Source organism: Callorhinchus milii, unplaced genomic scaffold (assembly GCF_018977255.1).
Source record: "Callorhinchus milii isolate IMCB2004 unplaced genomic scaffold, IMCB_Cmil_1.0 Scaffold1, whole genome shotgun sequence".
NCBI lineage: Eukaryota > Metazoa > Chordata > Chondrichthyes > Chimaeriformes > Callorhinchidae > Callorhinchus > Callorhinchus milii.
Window position 1 is genome coordinate 118750017 of NW_024704742.1, and position 24134 is coordinate 118774150.

Consider the following 24134-nt stretch of genomic DNA (forward strand, 5'->3'; position numbering starts at 1 on the left):
TTGAGCTCAAAGTCCACGTTGGCACTCCAGTACGGAGCACTGTGTTGTTCAATATGGCATCTTTAGGATTAAATGTTAATCTGAGGTCCTATCTGCTGCTCAAGTGGATGTTAAAGATCTCATGTTTGTTTCAAAAGAAAAGTGTATTTTTCCAAGTGTCGTGGGCAAATATTGTCCAGGTAAAATTGGTCTTTCACTTCATGGCTGTTTACAGAACCTTGTAATTACAAAATTGACTGCTACATTTGTCTCTAAATGCACAACCATTTCACACTAAATGTCTTTGACGCACTGAGTTGAGTCAGGAGACCACAAAGTTGTGAATGAGGGTTTCAGCAGCATATAATGTGAGATGGGGTAGAGATGGGCAACGTGGTGAAGGTGAGGAAAAACATTCTTAGTCAGGAAACAAATGCAGGAAAGAAAGGAGAACTGAGGCTTGAACCGAATGGCAAGGTTCCCTACTGGTTCAGTGGGTTTAAGATGGAGATCGGAGAGGTTGAGGAGGTCAGATGTGTAAGTAAGGCGATGTTGGTGGGAACTGAAGATGGATGACTTCCAGCTTGCCCATGTTAAGCTGGAAAAAAATTGAGTCTCAACAAGGATTGTTATCTTCTAAACAAGCAGACTGAACAGACTTGGAATGAAGGATAGAAGTGGAAATGTAGATTTGGGTGTCATCTGCATACATGTGGAAGTTAGCTCCATGTTAATGAACGATGTTAGCAAGATGGAGCATTCCCTTCTACCTCATGTATGCATCAACTTTCCTCTTCAATACTTTTATGCTTTTTGCTTGAACCGCAGCTACCAGCAGTCAGTTCCACATTTTCACCTCCAATACAGAAATACGTTCCTCCTAAATTAGATCTATTAATAGCTCTCTTATATACCCTTGTTTTTGGACTCCCCAACAAGTGGAAACATCCTATTAATGTCCACCTTATTGAATCCTTTCATAATTGTAATCACCTCTATTAGGTACCTGCTCAAGTATCTCATCTTCAGAGAGAAAAGCTCTAACTTTTCCCATCTTTCTTGATAGCTGCATTCACTCATCTCCGGTAACACCCTGGTACTCTCCACTGCACAATACCCTTCCTGTAGTAATGATCAAATGAGAGAGGGAAAACATGAATACACATACTGTATGTGTGTTGTATTGTCAGTCATGTTTGTTCGTGAAAATTCATAAAACTTCAGAGTTTGCTTGTGTCTAATTCTTTAGCTTACCTTATTCCTTAACAATGGGCATGTGCCAAATTTTAGCAGTACATTGTTGGGAAGAATACTTAGCCAATTTGAGAATCCAATTTGCTTTCTGTTGCCTTTGATTGTCCATCTGCAATCTTTGTATTGGGTATCACTTTACATCCAGTAAGCACCTGCTCATTAAGCATTGGTTTCAAACATAATTGCTTAAATACGTAAAATCCTTTTATATTCTTAACACCAATATTACTGTGTGACAGTATAATCAGGGCTTGGCATCAGAGTGCCCTGAATATCCAGATGGTGAAAGTGAGCACTTGAAATGCTTCAGGCATGTGGTGGACAGACAAACTTTATTGCCAATTCCTACCTTGCCCCGTTGGTCTCCCGTTATTTTTCCTGATCAGCCAATACGATATATCTTCTTATAATGAGCCTAATTTGTGATATTTCTTAATTGGAATGCTTGATAGGGAATGCCATTAGACTTCTCATTGAACTCCAGCAGCTCTGCTCTGGAAGAAGACTGGGTTTGGGCCGGGCTCCAGCGGGTTGGCATGATGTACTTCCAGTTGCCAGAAGCTGCTGTTTGTGCGACTCCTCTCAAATATGTACTTTCAATCCCTCTCTTGGCATGAGAGCAGAAGCAGTGCTTTAACAAGGCACATCAGTCAGCCAGGCAGAAGAAGGGTAACTCAATGTGCAGAACAGATGGGTGTAGAGGCATCAAAAATTTATAGAATATTAGGCAAAGGTACACAGATTTTTTGATCCCAATGCCCCGCCCTTCCATCATACGCTTTAATTCCTCGACCCCCAAGTGTCTGTCTATCTTTTAATCATCCCAATTGATTTCACTTCTAGGACATTCTGGGGAAGAGAGTTTCACATCTTCACAACACTTTGTGAAAGGCACATGGGCATTAAGATCTACAGAGTAATGGTTTGATTTGGAGGAAATACAATAGGAGTGAGAAGCATCAATCTCTCGGTCCAAATGTTTCTTGTATTATTTTACTGTTTAAATTTATGCTGTTTAAACTGTAGCTCCAATTTCACATAATGACAAGAGACCATTACCTGGAGTCCTGTAGTTTAATGGTTGAGCGCTTGCCTCGCAAGTGAGAGGACCTGGGTTTGATTCCCGGCCAGGACGAAACGTTGGGCAAGTTTCCTTACTCCACACGCCTCTGTTTACCTAGCAGTAAGTAGGAACCTGGTTGTTAGTCGATTGGCAGATCAACTTTTCCACGGGTAATAATCCCAAAAAAGTAATAAAAATTTGGTCACTCAATCCACGACTGTCTGTGGGACACTGCTGTGTACAATTGGCTGCTGAGTTTCACCCATGATATATATACCAATTCACTTTATAGTCTATTCTGTGAAGCGCTCTGATCCACCTCAAAGACACGATGATGCGCTACATCAAATGCAAGGATTATTATATATGTACAAATCTTTGGCTACCCTGCAGTACTGTGTCCTTTTCTGAGGCTGCCAAGGTCATAGAGAGAATAGAGAGGAGAATCATTATACAAGGGATGTGTGGCTTTACTTCTTAGGATAGACAGCTCATTATACTTTACACAAATTGCATGGTCATTACACTTTACAGTATATTCTGTGATGCACTTTGAGACGTCCTCCCAATGTGAAAGCCGCTATATCAAATGCAAAGGATCTTATTATTATTATTGAGCATATTATATACGAAATTTAAAGTTTCTAATCAAAGGAAAACTTTTGGTCTGATCTGTAGATATCAGTATAATTTGAAAGAGAGTTGAGGATGAACTTCTTCCCACAGAGGTTAGTAAGAATGTGGCGCTGACAGCATCAGCATCCAAGGCTGCACTCTCCACCTCTCAAAGACAGTCAGGAACCTCGGGGTTCTGTTCGACCCTGAGCTGTCCTTTCTCCCTCATATCCGCACCACAACTGGCACCGCCTTCCATCACCTCCGGAATATCGCCAGATTACGGCACTACCTCACTCCTCACGCTGCTGAAACTCTGGTCCACGCCTTTATCACCTCAAGGCTGGACTATGGGAACTCTCTCCTCGCCGGCCTTCCCGGCACCTCCCTCCACAAGCTGCAGGTCATTCAGAACTCTGCAGCTCGTGTACTGTCCCGCACCAGGCTTCGCGACCACATCACTCCCACCCTCACTCGCCTCCACTGGCTCCCCATCCCCCAGAGGATCAAATTCAAGATCCTCATCCTCACCTACAAGGCCATTCACGGCCTTGCTCCATCCTACCTCTCCGACCTACTATCCCCCTACTTACCTGTCCGTACCCTCCGTTCCTCTGGCTCTGGTCTGCTCCACGTCCCCCGCCCCAACCGCCCTACCATCGGTGGCCGGGCCTTCAGCCTCTCAGCCCCGAGGCTCTGGAACTCCATCCCCAGTGCCTTCGCCGCCTCCTCCCTTTCCTCCTTCAAGGCCGGTCTCAAGACCCTTCTCTTTGACCGTGCCTTCAGCTCCCCTCTCGACTCTCTACCCCCTCCTCGCTCCCTCCCTTCCCTCCGCTCACCCTGACCATTTCCCCCCCAATGCTCGGGTCCTGACCCAACTGTACAGCGCCTTGGGACGTCCTCCCGACGTGAAAGGCGCTCTATAAATGGAATGTTGTTGTTGCTGTTGTTGAATGTGGTTGCAGAAAAAAGCAACAAAATATATAAGAGGAAACTTGATACGTAGATGAGCGAGAAGGGAATAGAGGGGTATAGGAGGGGTGGGAGGTTGTGAGGAGTATAAACACTGGAATAGACTACTTAGGCCGAACGACCTATATTTAGTTCTATTTAATGAAATGCTTGTTTAAGCATAATAAGGTACCGTAATATAAACATGACATCACCAAATGGTAGGGAGTGAGTTTGTGCCCATGATCATTCCCCAAGTGAAAAGTTTCTGCTTTTGGATTGGTATCAAGAGAAGGTAAAGAGCTTCCACATAAGGAGGAAAAATTGGAGGAATGGGCAGCTGTCATTGACCTCATGTGACCAGTTACAGACATCTGAGCAGGTCAGCAGCTTGCCATCTTAGACAGGGCATGCCACAGGGTCACGGGGGGGTTAGCATCTAAATGAACAGGAGGAAAATATTCATAAGGGGAACGTGGACTTGCTTCGGTCCAATTGATTTTCTTTTCTTCCTGAGCATTTTTCTGTTACAATGTTGTAATTTTAAAATATCTTTTTTAAAAAGTGGTAAAACACATTGGTCTGAAACCATCATTATTTTCACCAAAGTATTATACTGTACTCTGCTCTACAGTATATTTTACATGCGTGGGTTTAGGATTATAAATAAAAATAACCCCAGTGACATTAGATTTGGTTTAGCAGTCCTGTAGCTCAGTGGTTAGAGTATACGCTTTGCAAGCGAGAGACTTGAGTTCGATTCCCGGCGGGGTGAAACCTTGGGCAAGTTTCCTTACTCCACACGCCTGATAATAATCCCTCAATAAAAACAATAATAATAAAATTGGTCATTTCAATCCGCGACTGTTTGTGGGACACTGCTGTGCGCAATTGGATGCTACGGTTCGCCCACAAATATACAGTCAATTCACTTTACAGTCTATTCTGTGAAGCACTTTGAGATGTCTAGAAGACTTGAAATATGCTATATCAAATGCAAGGATTATTATTAGCAGGAGTATTAAACTGCTGAATATCAAACTGATTTTACAACAACAACAACAAAATTACATTTGTATAGCGCCTTTCACGTCGGGAGGGCGTCTCAAAGTGCTTCACAGGAAATACTGTAAGTGTAGTGAGAAGAGATTAAATGGACAAAGCTCCTTTTTCATTCATTGTATTTTGCATTCTTAGGATCTCCCAAAGAAAAATTACATTGTAATAGAAGAGTAAATCTTTTTATTTGATATGGCATCTTTAATGTCAGGAAGGCACCTCAAAGTACTTCACTGGATAAGCTATAAAGTATATTAACCGTGTTTTTTGTAGGCAAATGCGACAGAAAATTTGCACACAGCAATGTCCAAGAAACAGCCATGAATTGAATGACTAACTTTATTTGGGGGATTTTTGGCCGGGACACTGGGAGAAACTCCCTTCTCTTTTTTGAATAGTTCCATAGGATCTTTAATGTCCACCTCCACAGGCAAACGGGACCTTGGTGTAAGGTCAGAAGATGACAATTTCAGCAATTCAGTGCACTAGAATGTTACTCTATGATATTCAAAGTCTCAAAATGGGGCAAGAACCTACAACCTTCTAAGAAGCAATAGGCTACCACTGCCGACACCCTGTTGGTAGCAAAAGTAATGGGATAAAGCATACAGTTTGTGATGCTCAAGAGGAAAATTGATTTTCAAACCCAAATCTACCTCTAGACCAACAAATGAATAGTGAAAGGTGATCCTGACTAGTGTATAACTGAGCTCTCCTATTGCATAGGTCAACCAAACAATAGTCTTTAACCAATCCATATTGTATAAGTTTGGAACAATTACTGGGTCTCTACAGGATTACACTGTTACAATGATGTTTTTTTTAAACTCTTTCCTACAGGATAAATTGGATGAACTTGCAACAGCAACCCAGGAGAGAGCAGCTAAGATCAAGGAGCTTGTAACTGAGCTGGAAGCTGTATTTAATGCTGTTGAGGTAGGTCATTGCATATCCACGGCTGAGATTTTGCATGTTGAGTTCAATAATTACTACAATGCTAGTCTACTTACCTCTCTTTTCCTTCAATTGGTTCTATAATAGATGGCCATTCCAGCCTAAAATGGCCCTGAAAAGAGCTGCTCTATATTTCTGGCAGCAAGACAGGTCTTCCCCTTTGCTGGTTGCTAGGGTTCAAATAGTGTTTGAGAAGTTTGTGCTCTTCCACCTGATTGACTCTCACCTTCCCATTGGAAGTGTCCAACAATCCTGACATGTCAACAACCTCATCAAAAAAGACAAAAAATGGACATCCCAAAGGGTGTGGTGGATAAAGCTTCACATTACAGACCAGGAGTTCGCTGGCTTACAGTCCTGGAGATGTGATAAGTTTGCTGGCCTCAGCCGAGGCTTCATGAGAAAGCTAAATTGGCCCAGCCTTCTCAGGGTTAGGGAAGGGAAAACTAGTCAAGGGTTTCTTATCCCTCTGGTTGTGTGTGTGTGGGGGGGGGTGGGGAGGGGGGGGGTCACCTGGATGAAGAGAGGTCAGGCTGAGATGTGATACCCTCTACAATCAAGTGGTTTGCCGACACTCACTGTGCACAATTGGCTGCTGCGTTTCGCCCCACAAAAAATACATCCACTGCACTTTACAGTATATTCTGTGGAGCGTTTTGAGACGTCTCAATGACGTGATGAGGAAGTAAATCAAATGCAAGGATGATTAAGGCTGGCAGGTGAACCATGGTTGCTTAAGCAAACAATGACTATAAAAGCGGAGACTAGCAAAAGGATTAGAGAGTTTAGTGCTAATGGGGAGAAAAAATTAATTGGACACACTATATACTGTATTTTTAAAAAGGTAATAATACACAGTAACTCAATGTTTATATTACCACTGGAATTCCTACCCAATTATCACAAAAACATGTGAAAAACAAACAGGTGGCAAATGAGGAGGAGAGAGTGTGAGTGCATAAACAAATCTGTGTTAATGTGGAAACTGAGATGTTCTTCAATGATTTGAGTTGTTTTTCTTTCTGTTGATGATCCCAGGAGAACTGTACCAAAGAGGCGAAGCTTCTTGAGGAACAGCACGAAGAGGTGATGAAGCTGCTGTTGGCACAGTACACAGAGATGTCGCAGATCATGGAGGAGGAGAAGAAGGTGAAACTGGAGCATTTGTATGACCAGATGGTTCATTATCGATGCAGCATTGATTCAGCAAAGGAAGCTGTGGAGAAGACAAAGGAGAGTATTCAGAATGATGACATAACTTTCTTACAGGTATGTTTATACAAAGGTCTATTTGCAAACACTCACAACGAATGTACAGCTCAGAAACAGGCCATTCGGCCCAACCAGTCCATGCTGGTGTCTATATTCCATAAGAGTCTCCACCTATTCCTTACTCCCTTCCATACCCTTCTCGTCCCCTCTTTCATATAAAGGTGTAGTGTTCTCTTGAATCCACCTACACATTCTGAATCAACCACCACTTCAGAGCAGATACTTCCACAATCTCTACGCCCTGCGTGAAGTTGTTCCTCCTAAATTCTAAGATCTAACCTTATCAAACTCTTTTATAATTTTAAACACCTCTATTAGGTCCATTCTTAAACGTCTCTTCTCAAGCAAAGAAAAGGCCTAAGCACCCAGTTAATCCTAATAGCTGTAACCTGCCAGGCCTGCTATCATCCTTGTAAACCTACACTATTTCCGTTGCTGCTATATCCTTCTTGTAGTGTGGAGAAGAGAATTGGATACACAATTCTCCGAAGATGATTTTAAGGTTTTGTACAAATTCAACATCACCTCCTCGCTTTTACATTCTGTAGATAGATACATAATATTATACAGCACTATGATCCAGAGGCTCTATATTTAACCCTTTGAAAACTTTTTTTGATCAAAATTCAAGATTTATTATTTTTCTTACAAAAGTACATTACAGTCCACAAGAGTCATAATCAGGTCAGGGACATGCTGAGAGGAAGGGATGTCCAGGGAAGTAGGGTTGCAGGACATTGGGTAGAGGAAAACCATGGAGGCATTTGGCAGGAGGATGAGTTTCTCAAATTTGGCCCACTGGGGGATGGAGAACCAGTAGAGTGAACGATTGGGGTGATGGTCTCGCGGAGCCTGCTGCAATAGAGGACATGGTTTGCAGTTTTTGTAGGGAGAAACTGGGGAGACCGGTGACAAGGCGTTGGAATAATCGAGCTTGGACATGATGAAGGCATGGATGAGGGTCTAAGCATCCCCAGGAAAAGGTAGCGGTGAACTCTGTGAACTCTGGACATTGGATAGAGGAAAACCATGGAGGCATTTGGCAGTGAGGACGAGTTTCTCGAATTTGGCCTACTGGGGGATGGAGAACCAGTAGAGTGAACGATTGGGGTGATGGTCTCGTGGAGCCTGCTGCAATAGAGGACATGGTTTGCAGCTTTTGTAGGGAGAAGCTGGGGAGACCGGTGAGCAAGGCGTTGGAATAATCGAGCTTGGACATGATGAAGGCATGGATGAGGGTCTCAGCATCCCCAGGAAAAGGTAGTGGTGAACTCTGTCTGAAAGTAGATTACATTCGAGCAATTTCCTGCAAGTTAGCATGACATACTTCCAGAATCGTTAACTAAGGAATCTTGTTTGAATTTGACAGGATTTGGACCCCAATTTACACAGGAAGTTAATCTATTAATCAGACCATTTTGAAGCACAGTTAATGACCACTAGACCATTTTGTTAATTAATTTGTAACACAGTTGCTTGTTGATCCATTGGATTTCCCTTTTACGAATGTAGTCAGATCATACATAACTCATAAGAGATTAATTATAAACCGGTATCTTTGGCATTACTTTCTATATCACTGTATTGCATATGAGCAAAGCAGCTGATGTGTCTTTCTTTGGTCCATCTTGAATTTCCAAGCTCATCAAATTCAATGCCAGATCTAGGAATTTAACTCTTCCTTATCATCCATCCCAACAACTAGCTTTGCTTAAATACCGTTAATATTCTTGAAGTTTCTACCCACGTGGATATTTGCATGTGTTAATGTGCACAATGTGGATCAGCAGGCTATTTGACCATTGGGAGCAGCAGAACTGGGCCTGATCCCATCCTCATCTAAACTCTCCTCTGACTCATCCTTCAATGCATGCAGGCACTACTTAGCAGAGAGAGACCACTGGAGAGTGATATGGAAAATGGAATTCTGACTAATTTTGTCTTCCCTCATCTTGAGTGCTAAAGCCATCTGAGACTTCCCCTCTGCTATACTGCCTGGAATCAGCTAACAGCACAGATCTAGGATCAACCCTGATATTCTCTATAGTTAAGTATTGCATCGAGGTGTATACTGGGAAACCAAAACAACTAAATATAGACTTGCTGAACTTTTGAGAAACTCAACTTCTAAATTCTTTGGCTGGGATTTCCGCTTGTCCCTTCATTATTCATTCATTAATCGGTCTAAACAATTTGAAAGGTGTTTGTTTTGAACTCATAGCAAAACAGATTTTATGAATATAATTGTACCTATTTTCCCCAGAATTTTTGAACCTATTATTAAAAACGCTCTTGAGTAACAGCGTTATTGTAACACAGATTAGTCTAGCATTGAAACCAGTTACGTTATGAACATATTCTTCACCTTAATATTCAATGATCACACCTTGAACTTAAATGATCTTTCTAAACGAAAGAAAACCATGTATTAAAAGGGACAGTTACCTTGATTGTACCTTCATTTTCTCATGTTTGTTTTGAAGGAAGTAATTTGGAATGCTAAAATGCTATCCTAGAAAGACTTGAAAAACTTCCAGTAATTTCATATTTTGAAATTGACACAATTATAATTTATGATTTGATACAGCTATGAAGAAAGACTAGGCAGGTAAGAACTTTTTTTCTCAGGAGATGAAGTGTTTAAGAGGAGGCCTGATATAGAGGTGTTTAAAATGTTGAACGTTTTTGACAAGGTGGACATAAATTGGCTGTTTTCACTTGCTGTGAAATACAGAGGCCTAAATATAAGATAGTCACCAGCAGATCAAAGAAACCTCCTTAGACTGAGGATGGTGAGAATATCAAACTCACTGCTGAAAGCTGAGACTGCAGCAGAAAACATCAATTAATATTCATAATAATAATCCTTGCATTTGATATAGAGCCTAATCACGTTGTTGAGATATCTCAAAGCGCTTCACAATATATGTTGTAAAGTGGATTGATTGTGTTTTGTGAGCAAATCGAGGCAGCCAATTGCACACAGCAATGTCCCACAAACAATCATGGATTGAGTGACAATTTTTTTTGGTGNTTTTTTTTGGAGGGTTTATTACCCCCAGAAAGCGATCTGCCGATCAACTAACAACCGGGTTCCTACTTACTGCTAGGTAAACAGAGGCATGTTGGAATAAGGAAACTTGCTCGGAAATCAAACCTGGGTACCCTTGCTTGAGAGGCGAGCTGCTAGCCATTATGCTATGGGACTTCTCAATGTATTTAAAGAGGAAATTTAGTGCATACGTGAAGGGGAATGAAATAGAGAGCTATAGCATAGGGGATTAAGATGGGTGAAGGGTCATATGGAGTGTAAACACCCAACACGGACTAATTGGACCAAATCACCCAATGGCAGCTGTTCAGTCTACATATTATGTAATTCTATGTAATGTAAACCTTTTCTTCAATGCCTAGAATGGAGCAAAATATGACATTTCTCAGCAAATAGCAAACAAGAAGGATCTGCCTATTGGGTTATTTAAAATGTTTTTTTCTCCAACAACTTAATCAAAAGAAAAGTGCAGAAAATGTCATTGCTTGAACAAAATACTGTTAATTATAAGTTAATTCTCAAAATCTATTTGCGTCACTGCTATGAAGTCTTCTGTGTAAGCATTTTACACCCTCTTGGCAGATTGGCTCAAAAGCTTACGAAAGTGAAATTCGAGTCTCCTGGAGAAATATTCTTATCAGTTTGCTGTTGACAGCATGAAGATACTTTTCTGTCGTTTAACCTCTCTTTTCTCCTCCTCATTCTCAGTCCTTCAGGACAATCAATGACAGGTATGTTCAGCCTGGCTTCTAACTGCACTCGCTTTAATCAAGAATGTTTTCCATTTATGAATTTCACAATTAATAGTTTGGCTGGAGCAAGTTATTTAGCAGCCTTGCATTTTCTGATTGATTGTGCCCAGAACATTTTAATCCTCTACTAATCCTGTCTGGACTATAACAGTCTATGCGTCAACAACAACAATTTGCATTTACAGTGTATAGCGCTTTCCATGTATGAAGAAGGTCTCAAAGTATTATACAATGACTGAGCTGGAGCCCATGCTGGAAAGTAGTTATGGAAATAATATCTAATAATAATATTTAATAATAAATAATAATATTAATAATAGTAATGAAAGTAAAGGAGGAGGATTTGGCCCAAAAGTGTAGTTAAAGAGAGAGGTGTTTAGATGTTTTTTGTAAGAGAGTTCCAGAGGGCGTGAGAAAAGTATCCAAAAGCTCACCACCATCACCAACTTGCATTTATAGAGTGCCCTCCACGCAGGGCAGTGTCTCAGAATGCTTAACAGTGGCGGAGCCTGACTCCGAGCTGGGGGGTGGTTGGAGAGGTGGGGGGGGGGGGGGTCAGAGAGGTAGGGGTGTGCCAGAGAGTGAAGGAATTTGAACATGAGTGTAATGATCAGTGATCCTCACCACTGATGGGGACAGGAGGCATGAAGTAGGCAGAGATGATGGAGTGAGGGGAGGGGGAGGGGAGGTAGGAGTGCAGAAGATCGCTGAGATAGGTTGTGCAAGGCCATGAAAACACTTAAAAGTAAAGGTACATAGGACTGAATGTAAATTCAGTTCAACAACATCAAATTGCATTTATATAGCACCTTTCACGTCGGCAGGATGTACCAATGTAATATTTACATTTATAACATTAAATAATAAGTTCACAATGTATTATTAAGTGTTATTACATGTTTCAAACTAAGTTTATAATAATCCTTGCATTTTATATAGCGCCTTATCATGTCTTTGTGCTTCACAGAATGTACTGTAAAGTGTAGTGACTGTGTATTTTGTGGACGAAATGCGGCAGCCAATTGCTCACAACAGTGTCCCACAAACAGTCATGGATTGACCAAATTATTATTTATTTCTGAAAATATGAAAATATATTCAGGCTTACAACCACAAATAACCACTTTTGCAACTGTGCCACTTCTGATGCCATTATAGCATTAAGTACGATACATTGAAAGCACATTGAACAAACAACTCCATTCGTGACTTCTGAAACATAGTCAATTGGCAGACACAAAGGGAACCATTGCTACTGCCAAGCAGGTGTCACTGGTGGATACACAGTAAACCATGTAGCTGGTTTGAGATCAATCATATTTGCAAGTTGGCGCTGAAGTATATCCCTACACATGTTCTACCTGGTCTTTTGCATTGATTAGAATTGAAAACTTTATTGATGTGTGGCATTTTGGAACAAATAAGAATTGGATTTCAATAGTAATTGGCACTAGCCTGATGAATGCCATTTTACTGACTTGGGCCCGATTTAGTAATTCTCAGTTTGGCCTCCAAGCACACTTTTAAAAAAAACAAAGCCCAACCTGTCTCCATTGTGTATTTTAGACAGTTCTTAATCAACCATCTTTTCCCAGTGAAGTTGCTATCTGGCCAGTATTTCACTGGTATAGTGTTTTTTCCTACTAAGCCAGGCAGTTGCACAGTGAAACCAACATGTAGCCTGGACCTGTCCGAGACTGGTAGCTACATAGAATTACGTAACTGTACAGCATGCAAACAAGCCATTTGGCCCAAATAGTCTGAGCTGATGTTTATACTCTACATATGCCTCCACCCCTCTTAATCCACTCTTGCTATTCCCCCTCCCTCAACATTCTGTGCTAGGATTATGGAGCCACATGTGGAGTATATGCACCATCACAGACTGGTTGGGCCATTGACCTGTTTCCATGCTGCAGTATCTTTGTAATTCTATGTCAAAGCCACATGTTTGATTTTGCATTGTTTTTCTGTTTGTGCCTGTGCTAGCTGAAAGTAATATTATGGAAAGTTTTGTTGGCTGATAATTTGAAATATTCATTTGGGTTTTATCATTTGATAATCTTTTTGTTACTTGGAGAATTTCATTGCAAACGCTGAAGTGGAAACAAGCAAACGTGTGTACAATATTCTGGTGGTCAAGTCATACCTGGTAACTACAGATCCATTAACTTGACCTCAGGAGTTGGAAAACTACCAGGATCAATCATCAGAAACAAGATGGAAGAGTACCTATGTGAAAATAGCCTAATAATAAGTAGCAACCAATTCAGTTCATATGGTTTAGGCTTTCAGGTTAGGAGGCATCCCAAATTGACAGTGGGTAGACAGACGATGTTGTGAATCGATTTCCTACCTTAACTGTAGCATCAAAGGCTCAAGAGAGTTTGACAGGATATGCACCTGGGCTGATACATTGTAAATAAAGTTGTATACAGATAAATGCAAAGTATTGCTTATAAGAAATAAGAGCAGGAGACACATGGATTTATAAGGAGAAAAATAAAAAGACCAAGAGGTATTAGCCAGGCACCTGGAAGTATATCTTTACACAAGGCTAATCAACAGCTAGAATAAAGGTGGTAGAGAGGAGGACACTGCCCCATTTGAACAAGTTTTATGCTATGGAAAGGCGATGGGTTGACAGAAGGAAGGATGAGGTCAAATGGTTCAAAGGGCATTCTTCATCTGAATCTTATCTTGTAATTAATCGTGATCTTTAGCAATCAATACACAATTGACTCCAATATGTAGTACATCTGCCTTGATTCCACTCTGCGTTCTTTCTCAGTGATTTAGCTCATGTCCTTTGGTCAGTATTATTGTAAGTTTGCATTTATTGATGTTTATGACACTTGAATATTTTGTTATGTTTAAGGCATTGTGCAATGCTGGCTTTATGTTATCTTTTGAATGTGGAGGTTTAGAACAATATGTATCTTATTGATACAAAGTATTGAAGTCAAACTTCCTTAATACAAGCTTTTAAGGGTTATTGAAGTAATGTATTTTCATGTAACACATCATTCTGGGATTTGAGGGTCTCCCAACTTTATTTCTATACTGCAGTCTTGACTTGACAGGGGTATGCACCTGGGCTGATAAGTTGAATGATTTCTCAACCATTTTTCAATGTGCGTGTGTTGGAATAACATCTGGGATATTTTGATGGCATAAGAAAACTCATGTGAATGCCAGAAATTAAATAATAAAACAAAATGCAGCTGTGAAGCCTGTTCTAAAAATGGTAATATTCTTGCAAATCGTGCCATTGCATCTACTTATACAGTAGATGCCAGTTAATGCTCACTATGTTACTGAGACCATGCCCTTAAAAAGAGCATTTGTTCATGAGCTAATATATTCCCCACACATTTACAATGGAAACACTGCTGATTTATAGAGGCTAATTTTTGACCACAATGTCTACCTTTTGAACTTGATTTCTTAGGTACTGCTGCAACTGCAGCTAATTGACATTAAGATTGGCAGTAGGTAGGCACTTTAAACAGGTGCCAATGTTGAGACGTTATTGGCATATACTTAATCAAAGGGAGAATACAACATGCTTGCCATATGGAATTGTCTCCCATAAGTAAATTTCTGTTGAGGATTTAACAACTTGTGAGCTGAAATTTCAATCGGCATTAACAAAGAATCTTTGGTGATATTGACAGCTATTGGGATTTCCCCCATTGTAATCACACGTCGCCAAAAACATAACAAGGGGAATTTTTGATCAACAATAAGTTAATTGACTTCATTTTGGGCATGTCACGATAGAATATTTTAATTATTGTTTTCTTAAAATGCGGTTCCATAGCTCTAACCATTGTATTATTTTGTTTCAAGCCATTAACTTTTTCAGGAGTACATGGTTTTTGTTTGGCATACGTTAAATATATGAAAGACTGAGCAAGAATGGAATTGCTGAACCACATGTCTAATGCTTTTGTCACACTCGCAACAATTAAAGATGATTGCTAATCTTCTAAATGGTAAAGCACGGAGTATAAGCACTCTGTGGCAAAGCAGCTGACATCAGTGATTTTTTTACCCAGGTTATTTTCTCAGCACATCCTCAAAGGTAAAATCGTGTTCAGAGATTGAACACGCAGAGCAGGAGAAATAGGCAGAGTGCTTTCCCTGGGAGAGAAACACTCTGCTCAGACCTCTCCTTATATCTAGTTCAATACCTATATAGGCAGAGGTCTACACTGCCTGCCTACACTTTTAATTGGGAAATAATATGATGCATGGAGGCGGTTGAATAGGTGGGCAAGTAACCTAATTTGGGAGATAGGGAAACAAAGTATTGCATTCCAGACTCGGATTTCTGATTTTGCATTCCAGTCACACTTGGGGTTTTCTCCTCCAATGTTTCATTAATCTTAATGAATCATCAGTGAGTAGGAGGAAATTACCACATTAGATCTATTCCTACACGATTCAAATGTACATTTTTGATGCCCTTGAAAGAGATGCCCATTGAAACATTTCAATGTCCTGAGCAAAGATCACTGGGGAATAGAAAGCGGCACCTGGGTAGCAGGTGAGCAGATCAGAGAAACACAGTAATGTCACCATAGATGGCGGGTGAAAATATTCTTGGGGGAGAGACTGAGTAAAACTCAACTAAAGAGTCGATCCGCTTTAAGACAGTGAGCCATTGGCTTTACTGACAGGTCCATTAGTCAATCAGAAGTGAGGACTGGAAGTGGGTGAGCAGAGTTGGGAGAGGGATATGTGGGTGCCGTGGGTTGGGGCTGCTCTGAGGACTGTCAATGGGCTTTCCCCTCCCAGTTACCCTTAAAGTGGTGAGCTGTAGATAGATTTGGGGGCTAAGCCCCCTCTGGCTACCTGCCACCTTTGAGTATCACAAACTTCGCACTTTGTTTCTAAGTTAAGATAAGTGGTAGTTTGAACCATTGAGACAGCTAAAGAGTTCAAATTGGAACAATTGGAGTAACTGATCTTTTGCTATCCATTTCCACAGCGTGATTTCTGCATTAGAAGTTGCAATTTCTCTGGATCCGAAGCCAACCTGGTGCTCATCTTTTGAGGATCTCACAGTCCAGTCTGCAAGACCTGGATATGAGTCACAAAAACAATTATCTGGTATGAACATTACCTTTTAATGATTATTCAGTGACATTGTAATGATATCCATTCCAGTAAGATGGATATAAATAAGGAGGTGAGAAAATAAATTACAATATTGGGCACAGGAACAAAAGGAAGCATTGGATTGTTCACTGGAAAGCAATACTGCAACTTTACCTCTCACAGGAAACTGCATTCATATATCCATGAACAATAATTTATGAAATGTTCTTTCTCACACATTATAAGAAATATGCCACAGGATACAATTTTGTGTAAACTAAAAGGATGCCTTTAATTCCTCTAGTACTGTCAGCAATCTGCAGCCACGTGTAATTATTTTATTGTGTTTGAGCTTACTGCCTTATTTATCATATTTGCATCACTGCCACTTCCTGGAGCCTGTGTCTGCTCTGCGTGGTTGTACTAATGATACCATCTGTTGTCTTCTGAGACCAGATCGCAGTGGGAATAACACTGCCTTCAGTTATGAATGCATAAATTGTCTTACGGAACATCATAGGTAAACGCTATCCAGTCCATTTGTGAAGAGGCAATATTATGGAATACTGTATTTACTTGTGTTTTTTTACATGTTAAAGTGAATAGCTTCAAGAAAATCAATGTGCTTTTGTGTTTTTTAAATAAGTAACTTTGCCTTGAACATCAAAATTATTGGCCATTTGTCTAGCATCTGCAGTGGGGGGAAATGCATAAAAACGTTTGCGATCAATATTCAGCTGAAGAGCACAGAGGCATCAAGGACAAGTCAGAATGAGCCTTCTGAATAACTAAACTATTGAATGAGGGTTATCCATTCAGTGAGGGTTTCTTGGGCTTTAAGAAAAAGTTTTATTAAGTTTTTCATGCAAGGATATTATAGCAGATTAAAACTTGTGGAATTAATTTCACATTAGCAAAACAGATTGAAATGGGAAACCAAAGGTCATGATGATTGGAAAACCTCTGTGTGAGCAATGGGCACTACAGCTTTTTCTTCTAGTTCCTTGGTTGTTTGCAGTATCAGTGAATGTCTTGGAGATTAGTTATTGTAATATTATTGAAATTTGAAAATACAAATACCATGTGGGAAAATGACTGCACCCTATCATCATCATCATCATCATAGTAATAATAATAAATCCTTATTTGATTTATGCCTTTTACGTTGGGAGGAGATCTCAATGTGCTTCAGCAGATATTCTGTAAAGTGTGTTTTGCAGACGAATGCAGCAGCTAATCTAAAAGGAGGCTTAAACAGCATCCAAGAAGATCTAGACCGATAAGCAGTGGTATAGGGAGTGGTATCTGATACGTAATATAATTAAGAATGAGAGCATTTGAAATCATAAAGATGTATATTCAATGCACAATTCTATCTGTGGTATCGGAATCAGTGTCTGACCTGTCACTGTAAAGCACTGTGAGATATTATCTTACGTGAAGGGTGCTGCGCAAAGTTGTTGTTGTTTGTTTGTTGTAGTCACGGATAAGGAAAAGGAATTGGTTTAGATCAGTGTGGGCCCAACAAGTGGCCTGGCCGGTGATTTTACGCTTCCTGTGACCATTCCAACATCCATTCCCTCCCTCCTTCCCTCCCTGGTGAACATCCTCCCAGGCCGGCGGCAGGAGCTGGCGGTTGGGAGGACGCAGCATGGAGAGTGGAAATAATACCGGCAAATTGCTGAAGTCTGCCAGGAAGACAAGACAAGCGCATCTCTTACCAACCGTGTCCTGAGCAACTTAGTCCTGACGCTAGTGATTGTCACATGGCTAATTGTGTGAGAGAGAGAGAGAGACAGAGAGAGGGAGAGAGAGAGATGGGGGAGTATGTGTGAGAGAAATAAGAAAGGAGTAGTGAGAAACAGAGACTTTTTGAGAGGGAGAGAGCAGAGAGAGATTGAGAAAGTGGGATAGTGTGAGAGAGAGAGAGATAGTGTGTGTGAGGAGGAGAGAGTGAATGTGAGGGAGAAGGGGGAGAGGAACAGAGAAAGGGGGAGAGAGAGTACATGTATGAGAGAGTTAAGGAAGGAGGAGTGAGAGAGAGATACTGTGAGATAGGGATGGAGATAGCAGAGAGAGTGTGAGGGAGAAGGGGAGAGAAACAGAGAAAGGGGGAGATTGAGAGAGGGTGATTGATTGAGAGAGAGTTTGAGAGGGGGTAGAGAGAATGTGAGAGAGAAGGGGAGTGAGAGAGAGTAATTGAAGGAAGGTATGAGAGGAGGCAAGGGGGGGTAAGAGTGGTTGAGAGGGGGGAGATGGAGTGCGAGAGGGAAGAGATAGTGTGAGAAGTGGAGTGAGAGAGTAATTGAGAGAGAGTGTGTATGCAAGAGAGAGGAGTGTCCCCCTCCCCCTCTCTGTCCCCCTCCTCCCCCTCTATCTCCACTATCTGTCCCCGTTCTCTCCAACTCCACTCTCTCCACCTCCCCTCTCTCAATCTCTCTCTCTCAATCAGCCACTGGTTACTATCTCCAGTGATAGGACTAAGTTGCTAAGGATGTGCAGTTGATTAGAGATGCTCTGGCCTTCCTGACAGACTGCACTAATGGACAGTATTATTTTCCCTCTTCCCACTGCATCCTCCCAACCAACAGCTCCTGGAATGTTGGAAATGGTCTTGGGCTGGATAAAATCACCGGTTTGGGCCGGATGTGGCCCATGGGCCGCCAGCTGGCTCACGCTGGATGTGGCTCGTGGACCTTTGTTAAATAGGGAATCCGGCCTGCGGCAGCCAAAAGGTTGGACCTCCTTGGTTTCGATCATTGAACATTCACTGAAGCTTCCCAAAGAAGGTGGTTGAAAATTCTGTGCTAATTGTGACTTTGGTTTGCGACTGAAATTGTATAATTTTCTTTCACGTTCATTTAAAAATCTCAAAGGGCAGGAAGGACCTTTTGTGAATCTTCTTTGCTTTTTGATCCTCTGTCGACTTTAATGCTCCTTTTCTTCCCTTCGACTTTGAGTTTGCCTACCTTGCCGGCATTTTGCCTTCCAAGTGAATTTTCATTTGACAAAAGGCTAAAAAATCTCACAGGAGGTCAGAAACTAAATAAAAACAGTCTATATTGGCCTAGATTACATTTTTAAAAGCCAAGTTTGGATCGAAACCAGACAAGTTTAGTTGAAAAACTTAAAGCTTTATTGGCACGGTGACTTCTAGTTTGTGAATTCCACATTGTAAATCTTAATCTCAAGCAATAAGCAAAACTGATCAAGTTCTAGTTACATCTCAAGATCTACATCTGAAAACATATTTTGAAGAAATAATTGTTTCCATTATTTCTGCTGTATTTTTATATATGTGTGTATAGACAGCCAGTTATTATTATTATGTTATATTATGGTTGAGGACCCTTCCAACTCCAAGGTGCCTGGTAACTGAGCTCCTACAGTATAAATAGATGTTATCTAAGCAATGAACTAAATGTTTCCTGTTGATTGATCCAAAAGATCTGAGAGTCCCGCTGTGTGAAGTGGAACTAACAGACCAAACCAGTGATCTAAATGATAGTGGTGTGAACAAGAGCTCCCTCAGTTTGACAGTCATTTGAACTCTGACATCATTCTGTATTACAGTATCTCATTTAGGTTGCTCATGGATTGCTAAGGTTTTTGAGGCATTAACATGATTTCATGTAACTTATCCTTTACTTATATGCTTTGTCACGTAGCTTACACCCTTATCCGTGCTTTTATCACGTTCAAGCTTGACTATACCAATTATCTGCTTGCCAGATGTCCCAACTCTTCTCTCCACAGGCTGCAGACTATCCAAGATTCTGCAGCTCGTGTCCTCTTCTGCACTATGCTCTATACCTGGCTCCACTGGCTCCCCATCCCCCAGAGGATTGCGTTCAAGATCCTCATCTTCACGTTACTCCACAGACTTGGCCCATCTTACCTCTATGACCTCTTAAAACCCTACCAATCCATCAGTTCCCTCCACTCAGCCTGCTTCACGTCCCGCCCTTCCCGTCCCACCATCAGCAATCAGGCCTTCAGCCTTTCTGTCCCCACTCTCTGGAATTCCATCCCGGAGTCACTTCAACTCGGCCCTTCTCTCACCTTCTTCAAGGTTTGTCTCAAGACCCTCGTCTTTGACCGCACCTTTGATTATTCTTCCCCCACCCCATCCTCCCTTCACCCCTACCCCCAGCTCAGATGCAATCCTTGGACTGTCCAGCACCTTGGGATGCCTGATCTGAAAGGCGCTGTATAAATGCAATTTAATATTGTTTGTTGTTGTTGTTTAGTGCACTGTGGGTGGAATTAAAACAGATTTTATTGTTTGTCCATGGTTCAGGATGCTTTCTTGTCACCATAAATGTTTTCCTTTTCGTACAAATATTCTTTCTCATTCAGTTCCTCAGTCTCCAACAGTTCTGCCTCAAGAGCCAAACTCTGCAACAAGCACAACAGTGACAGTGTATTGGAAGGTCGGTGAGGATGACGTCATTGACTATTTCCAGGTGTACAGTGTGGATGAGTCTGAGGGAAGCAAAGAGCATAGTGGTAAGGGTCTTCCAGCAAACACTCCTAATTCCAGTTGTGGTTATTGTGGTTTATTCTTCGGGTTTATTTACTTGCAAGTTTTGAGAAACAATTAACTGTAAATGAATGCTGCCATTTTTCACACATTATTAATTCTAGTTTCTTATCTGCCAAAACAGATTCAGCTTTCATGCCTCAGTTACGTAAAAGTAAATTATTTGTTTTAAAAGTTTCCCCCAGTTTACTTAAACATAGCCTCAGAAATGAAATGCAGCAAAGTATTTTGTGATTTAAATTTTTCAATTGATCATTTTGGTCCATTTTCACTTTAGTTTTTATTATCAGTTTTTTTAATGTAACTATTAAAAATAAATAGTTCCTGAAATTCCTTTAATTATATTTTCCAACAGTGGTAATGTTAGCATTACTTTTTTCCTGGGCTTTTTCATGCACATTCAGTGTAAAATGTTTTTATAGAATTCTGTGTTGGGTAATTCTGAATAAAGGCAGAAGCTCCTAGTCTCTGGTTTATAATAATAACAATAATAATCCTTGAATTTGAATATAATGCCTTATCACGTCTTTGAGACGTATAATAGCACTTGTAAAAGACTACAGTACAGCTCGGCATAACAGACCTGAAAAGTCGAAGGTTCAATTCCAAATTTGTTCTGAGTTCATTGATAAAGGATGTTACAGAGAATTAAGCAGGATTCTTGCTCTAATCATTAATTATTGATTGCTGCTGGAAAGCATGGTATCAGATCAGGCTCAGCAATGATGCCTCCAACAGTTGATAATCACTGCTTCAGTTCACACCTGAACAATGGCCATTTGGGGAAATATTAGAGGGAAACTAACACCATTTGGACCTATACCCCAGCATGAGCATCTTCAGGAAAGAATGAGAGGGCGAAACATTACAAAAATATCACAGCAGAAATAGTAACTGGGTAATATTTTGGAGAACTGGGTATAAATCCATACTGCTGTGGAATGCATGAGTCTAATAAATGACACTTTCATTTTAAAGGAGGTGTAAGTGATGAATACAGAATGGCCGTGAAAGAAAGTTACTGCACGTTGGACAACCTGGATCCAAGCAGACGCTATCTTGTCTGGGTGATGGCTGTGAACTTTTCAGGGTGCAGTTTACCTAGTGAAAAGGTGACGGTCAGGACTGGTAAGTGTAATCCAGTTGTAGGAGACAGTAGCAAGGGAATCTACCTACTAGCATCAATCTAAATACATTACATTGACAGCCAATTTATTTAAAAAACAACCATGAAGTCATCTACGTCTCCTGAAACAAATGTTTAAATTGGATCAGTTTTATGGTAGAAATAATGCAGAGTCCAAGTACCAACTGTAAATAGTGAGTAAAAGTCACCATCTACAGTAAAGCTCACTATCTGCTGTCTGTGTTTCCCACAGTGCCTTCAGCACCTGTTCTTAATCCAGAGGAATGCTCTGTGTGCTGGGATTCTGCCACCATCCGCTGGAGCTCTGCAGATCTCGATGACGTTGACATCTTTACTCTTGAGTTCCACAGACAAAGCGATTTGCGAAGATCAACCTTCAGGTCAGTCACGTGTTTCTTTTTTGTTTAACGCTTGTTTAACGTGATCATGTTACTTTTTAGAATGAGTTGTAAACGTAAATCATTTTCATTGTGTGGGGCTGGGGGTGGAATCTTATTATTAGTTATTCCAGGACAACTGACATCCTGACATCTGACATCAAGTCCTGGATGAGAGCCAACTTTCTACAGCTGAATGTCAGCAAGACTGAGGCTCTCCTAATTGGCTCACACCAGCGCTTCCGCACCTCAGGCACTGGCAGCATCAGCATCCACGGTTGCAAACTCCACCTCACTAAGCCAGTCAGGAATCTGGGCAATTTGTTCGACCCTCAACTGTCCTTTCTCACCCATATCCGAGCCATGATTCGCTCTGCCTTCCCCCACCTCTGCAACATTGCCTGATTCCGCCACTGCCTCACCCCTCAGGCTGCCACCCCCACCCTCACCAGGCTCCACTGGCTCCCCATCCCTCAGAGGATAGAATTCAAAATCCTCATCCTCACGTTCAAGGCTCTCCACGGCCTTACCCCCTCCTACATCTCTGAACTGATGACCCCCTCGCAACCTGTCCGCTCCCTCCATTTAGCATGCTCCGGCCTGCTCCAGGTCTCCTGCCCGAACCAAAGTACCATCGGCAGCCGGGTTTTCAGGCTCTCTGCCCCAACCCTCTGGAACTCCATCCCACAATCCTTTTGCCTTGCTCCCTCCTTTGCCTCCTTCAAGGCACAACTCAAGACCCTCCTGTTCGAGCGTGCTTTTAGCTGCCATCCTACCTCTCTGCCCTCCCTCATCCCAACCCTGCCCCCCCACGCTCGGGTCCTAATCTCTGACTGTTCAGCTCCTTGGGCATGAAGGGCGGTTTACAAATGTAATTTTGTTGTTGTTGTAGCATAGTAATAAGTGGAAACAGTGTCCTCGTCCTTAATCCCTATGCATCTATGAGTATGAGTGTGACGACATTTAGAAGCCTGACTCAACACTGGATATCAAATGGATCATTGATCGGTTAGGAATTGTAGCCGATAACTTGGTGCCTAGACTGAGAGCTAAAAATAATCCTTAAAAAAAAAAAATTGGTCACTTCAATCCTCGACTGTTTGTGGGACACTGCTGTGCGTAATTGGCTGCTGCGTTTTGCCCACAAATATACAGTCAATTCACTTTACAGTATATTCTGTGAAGAGTTTTGAGACGTCTAAAAGATGTGAAAAGCGCTATATCAAATGCAAGGATTATTATTAATATTATTAAATTGTCAATCCTTAGCTGGCAATGGAAAACAAAGAGCCTTTTTTCCTAGCAAGTTCCTGGTGTTCTTTCCTATACAATGCGGTTACATTTGTATAGCACCTTTCACGTCGAGAGGACCCTGACAGAAATGGAGTTTGGACCCGGGTGGGGGGGTGGAGAGCAGAGAAAACAGGAGAATAGCCAAAGGCATGGTTGAAGAGGAGGGTCTTGAGACCATGAGTGTACCTAACACTCGTGCAAACTGCACCACAGCTCCTACTTGGGACTCTATTAAATCAGCTTTTTTTCTTGTAGATCTGTATCCGGAATACGAGGGTGTGAACAGACGGTCAAGCTGCAGCCACAAGAGGACTTTCTGTTCTACATCACTGCTGTGAACGATATTGGGTCAAGTGACAAGAGCAGACCAGCACTGATCTCAACAAAAAGTAGGCATCTATTCTAACACAATGTTATATCATTTGTAGGCAAAATCTGTAATCACTGAATTTCCCTGTCAGTTTGTTCTTTGTCACCATATTTCGCTAATGGCTTAAGGTTATTATCTAAATAAATTTAAAGTAAAATGATACAATAAAAATAATGTTCTATCTAAAGGCAAATTAAGCAATAATTCATATATTGTTCTCACTACAGCAGGATGAAGGAATCTGCTTTTCACAGTGGAAATAATCTTCTGCACTTAATTTGTTCATTTCAAATGTGATTCAAATAAAACTATTAGAAAAGAAAAGATTTCTTTCCATTACCATGTAA

At 41.2% G+C, this 24134-nt stretch overlaps 1 protein-coding gene across 1 annotated transcript in view; it reads left to right on the plus strand.

Moving 5' to 3' along the window:
* Positions 1–24134, plus strand: part of LOC103177769 (cardiomyopathy-associated protein 5) — a 49700-nt gene that overhangs the window by 17179 nt on the left and 8387 nt on the right. Inside the window, exons 3-10 of the mRNA XM_007892088.2 lie at positions 5762–5857; positions 6914–7144; positions 10908–10930; positions 15948–16069; positions 20417–20566; positions 21579–21728; positions 21980–22127; positions 23673–23806. Of these exons, the coding sequence (XP_007890279.2) occupies positions 5762–5857; positions 6914–7144; positions 10908–10930; positions 15948–16069; positions 20417–20566; positions 21579–21728; positions 21980–22127; positions 23673–23806 (1054 nt within the window). The remainder of the gene's footprint in view (positions 1–5761; positions 5858–6913; positions 7145–10907; positions 10931–15947; positions 16070–20416; positions 20567–21578; positions 21729–21979; positions 22128–23672; positions 23807–24134) is intronic.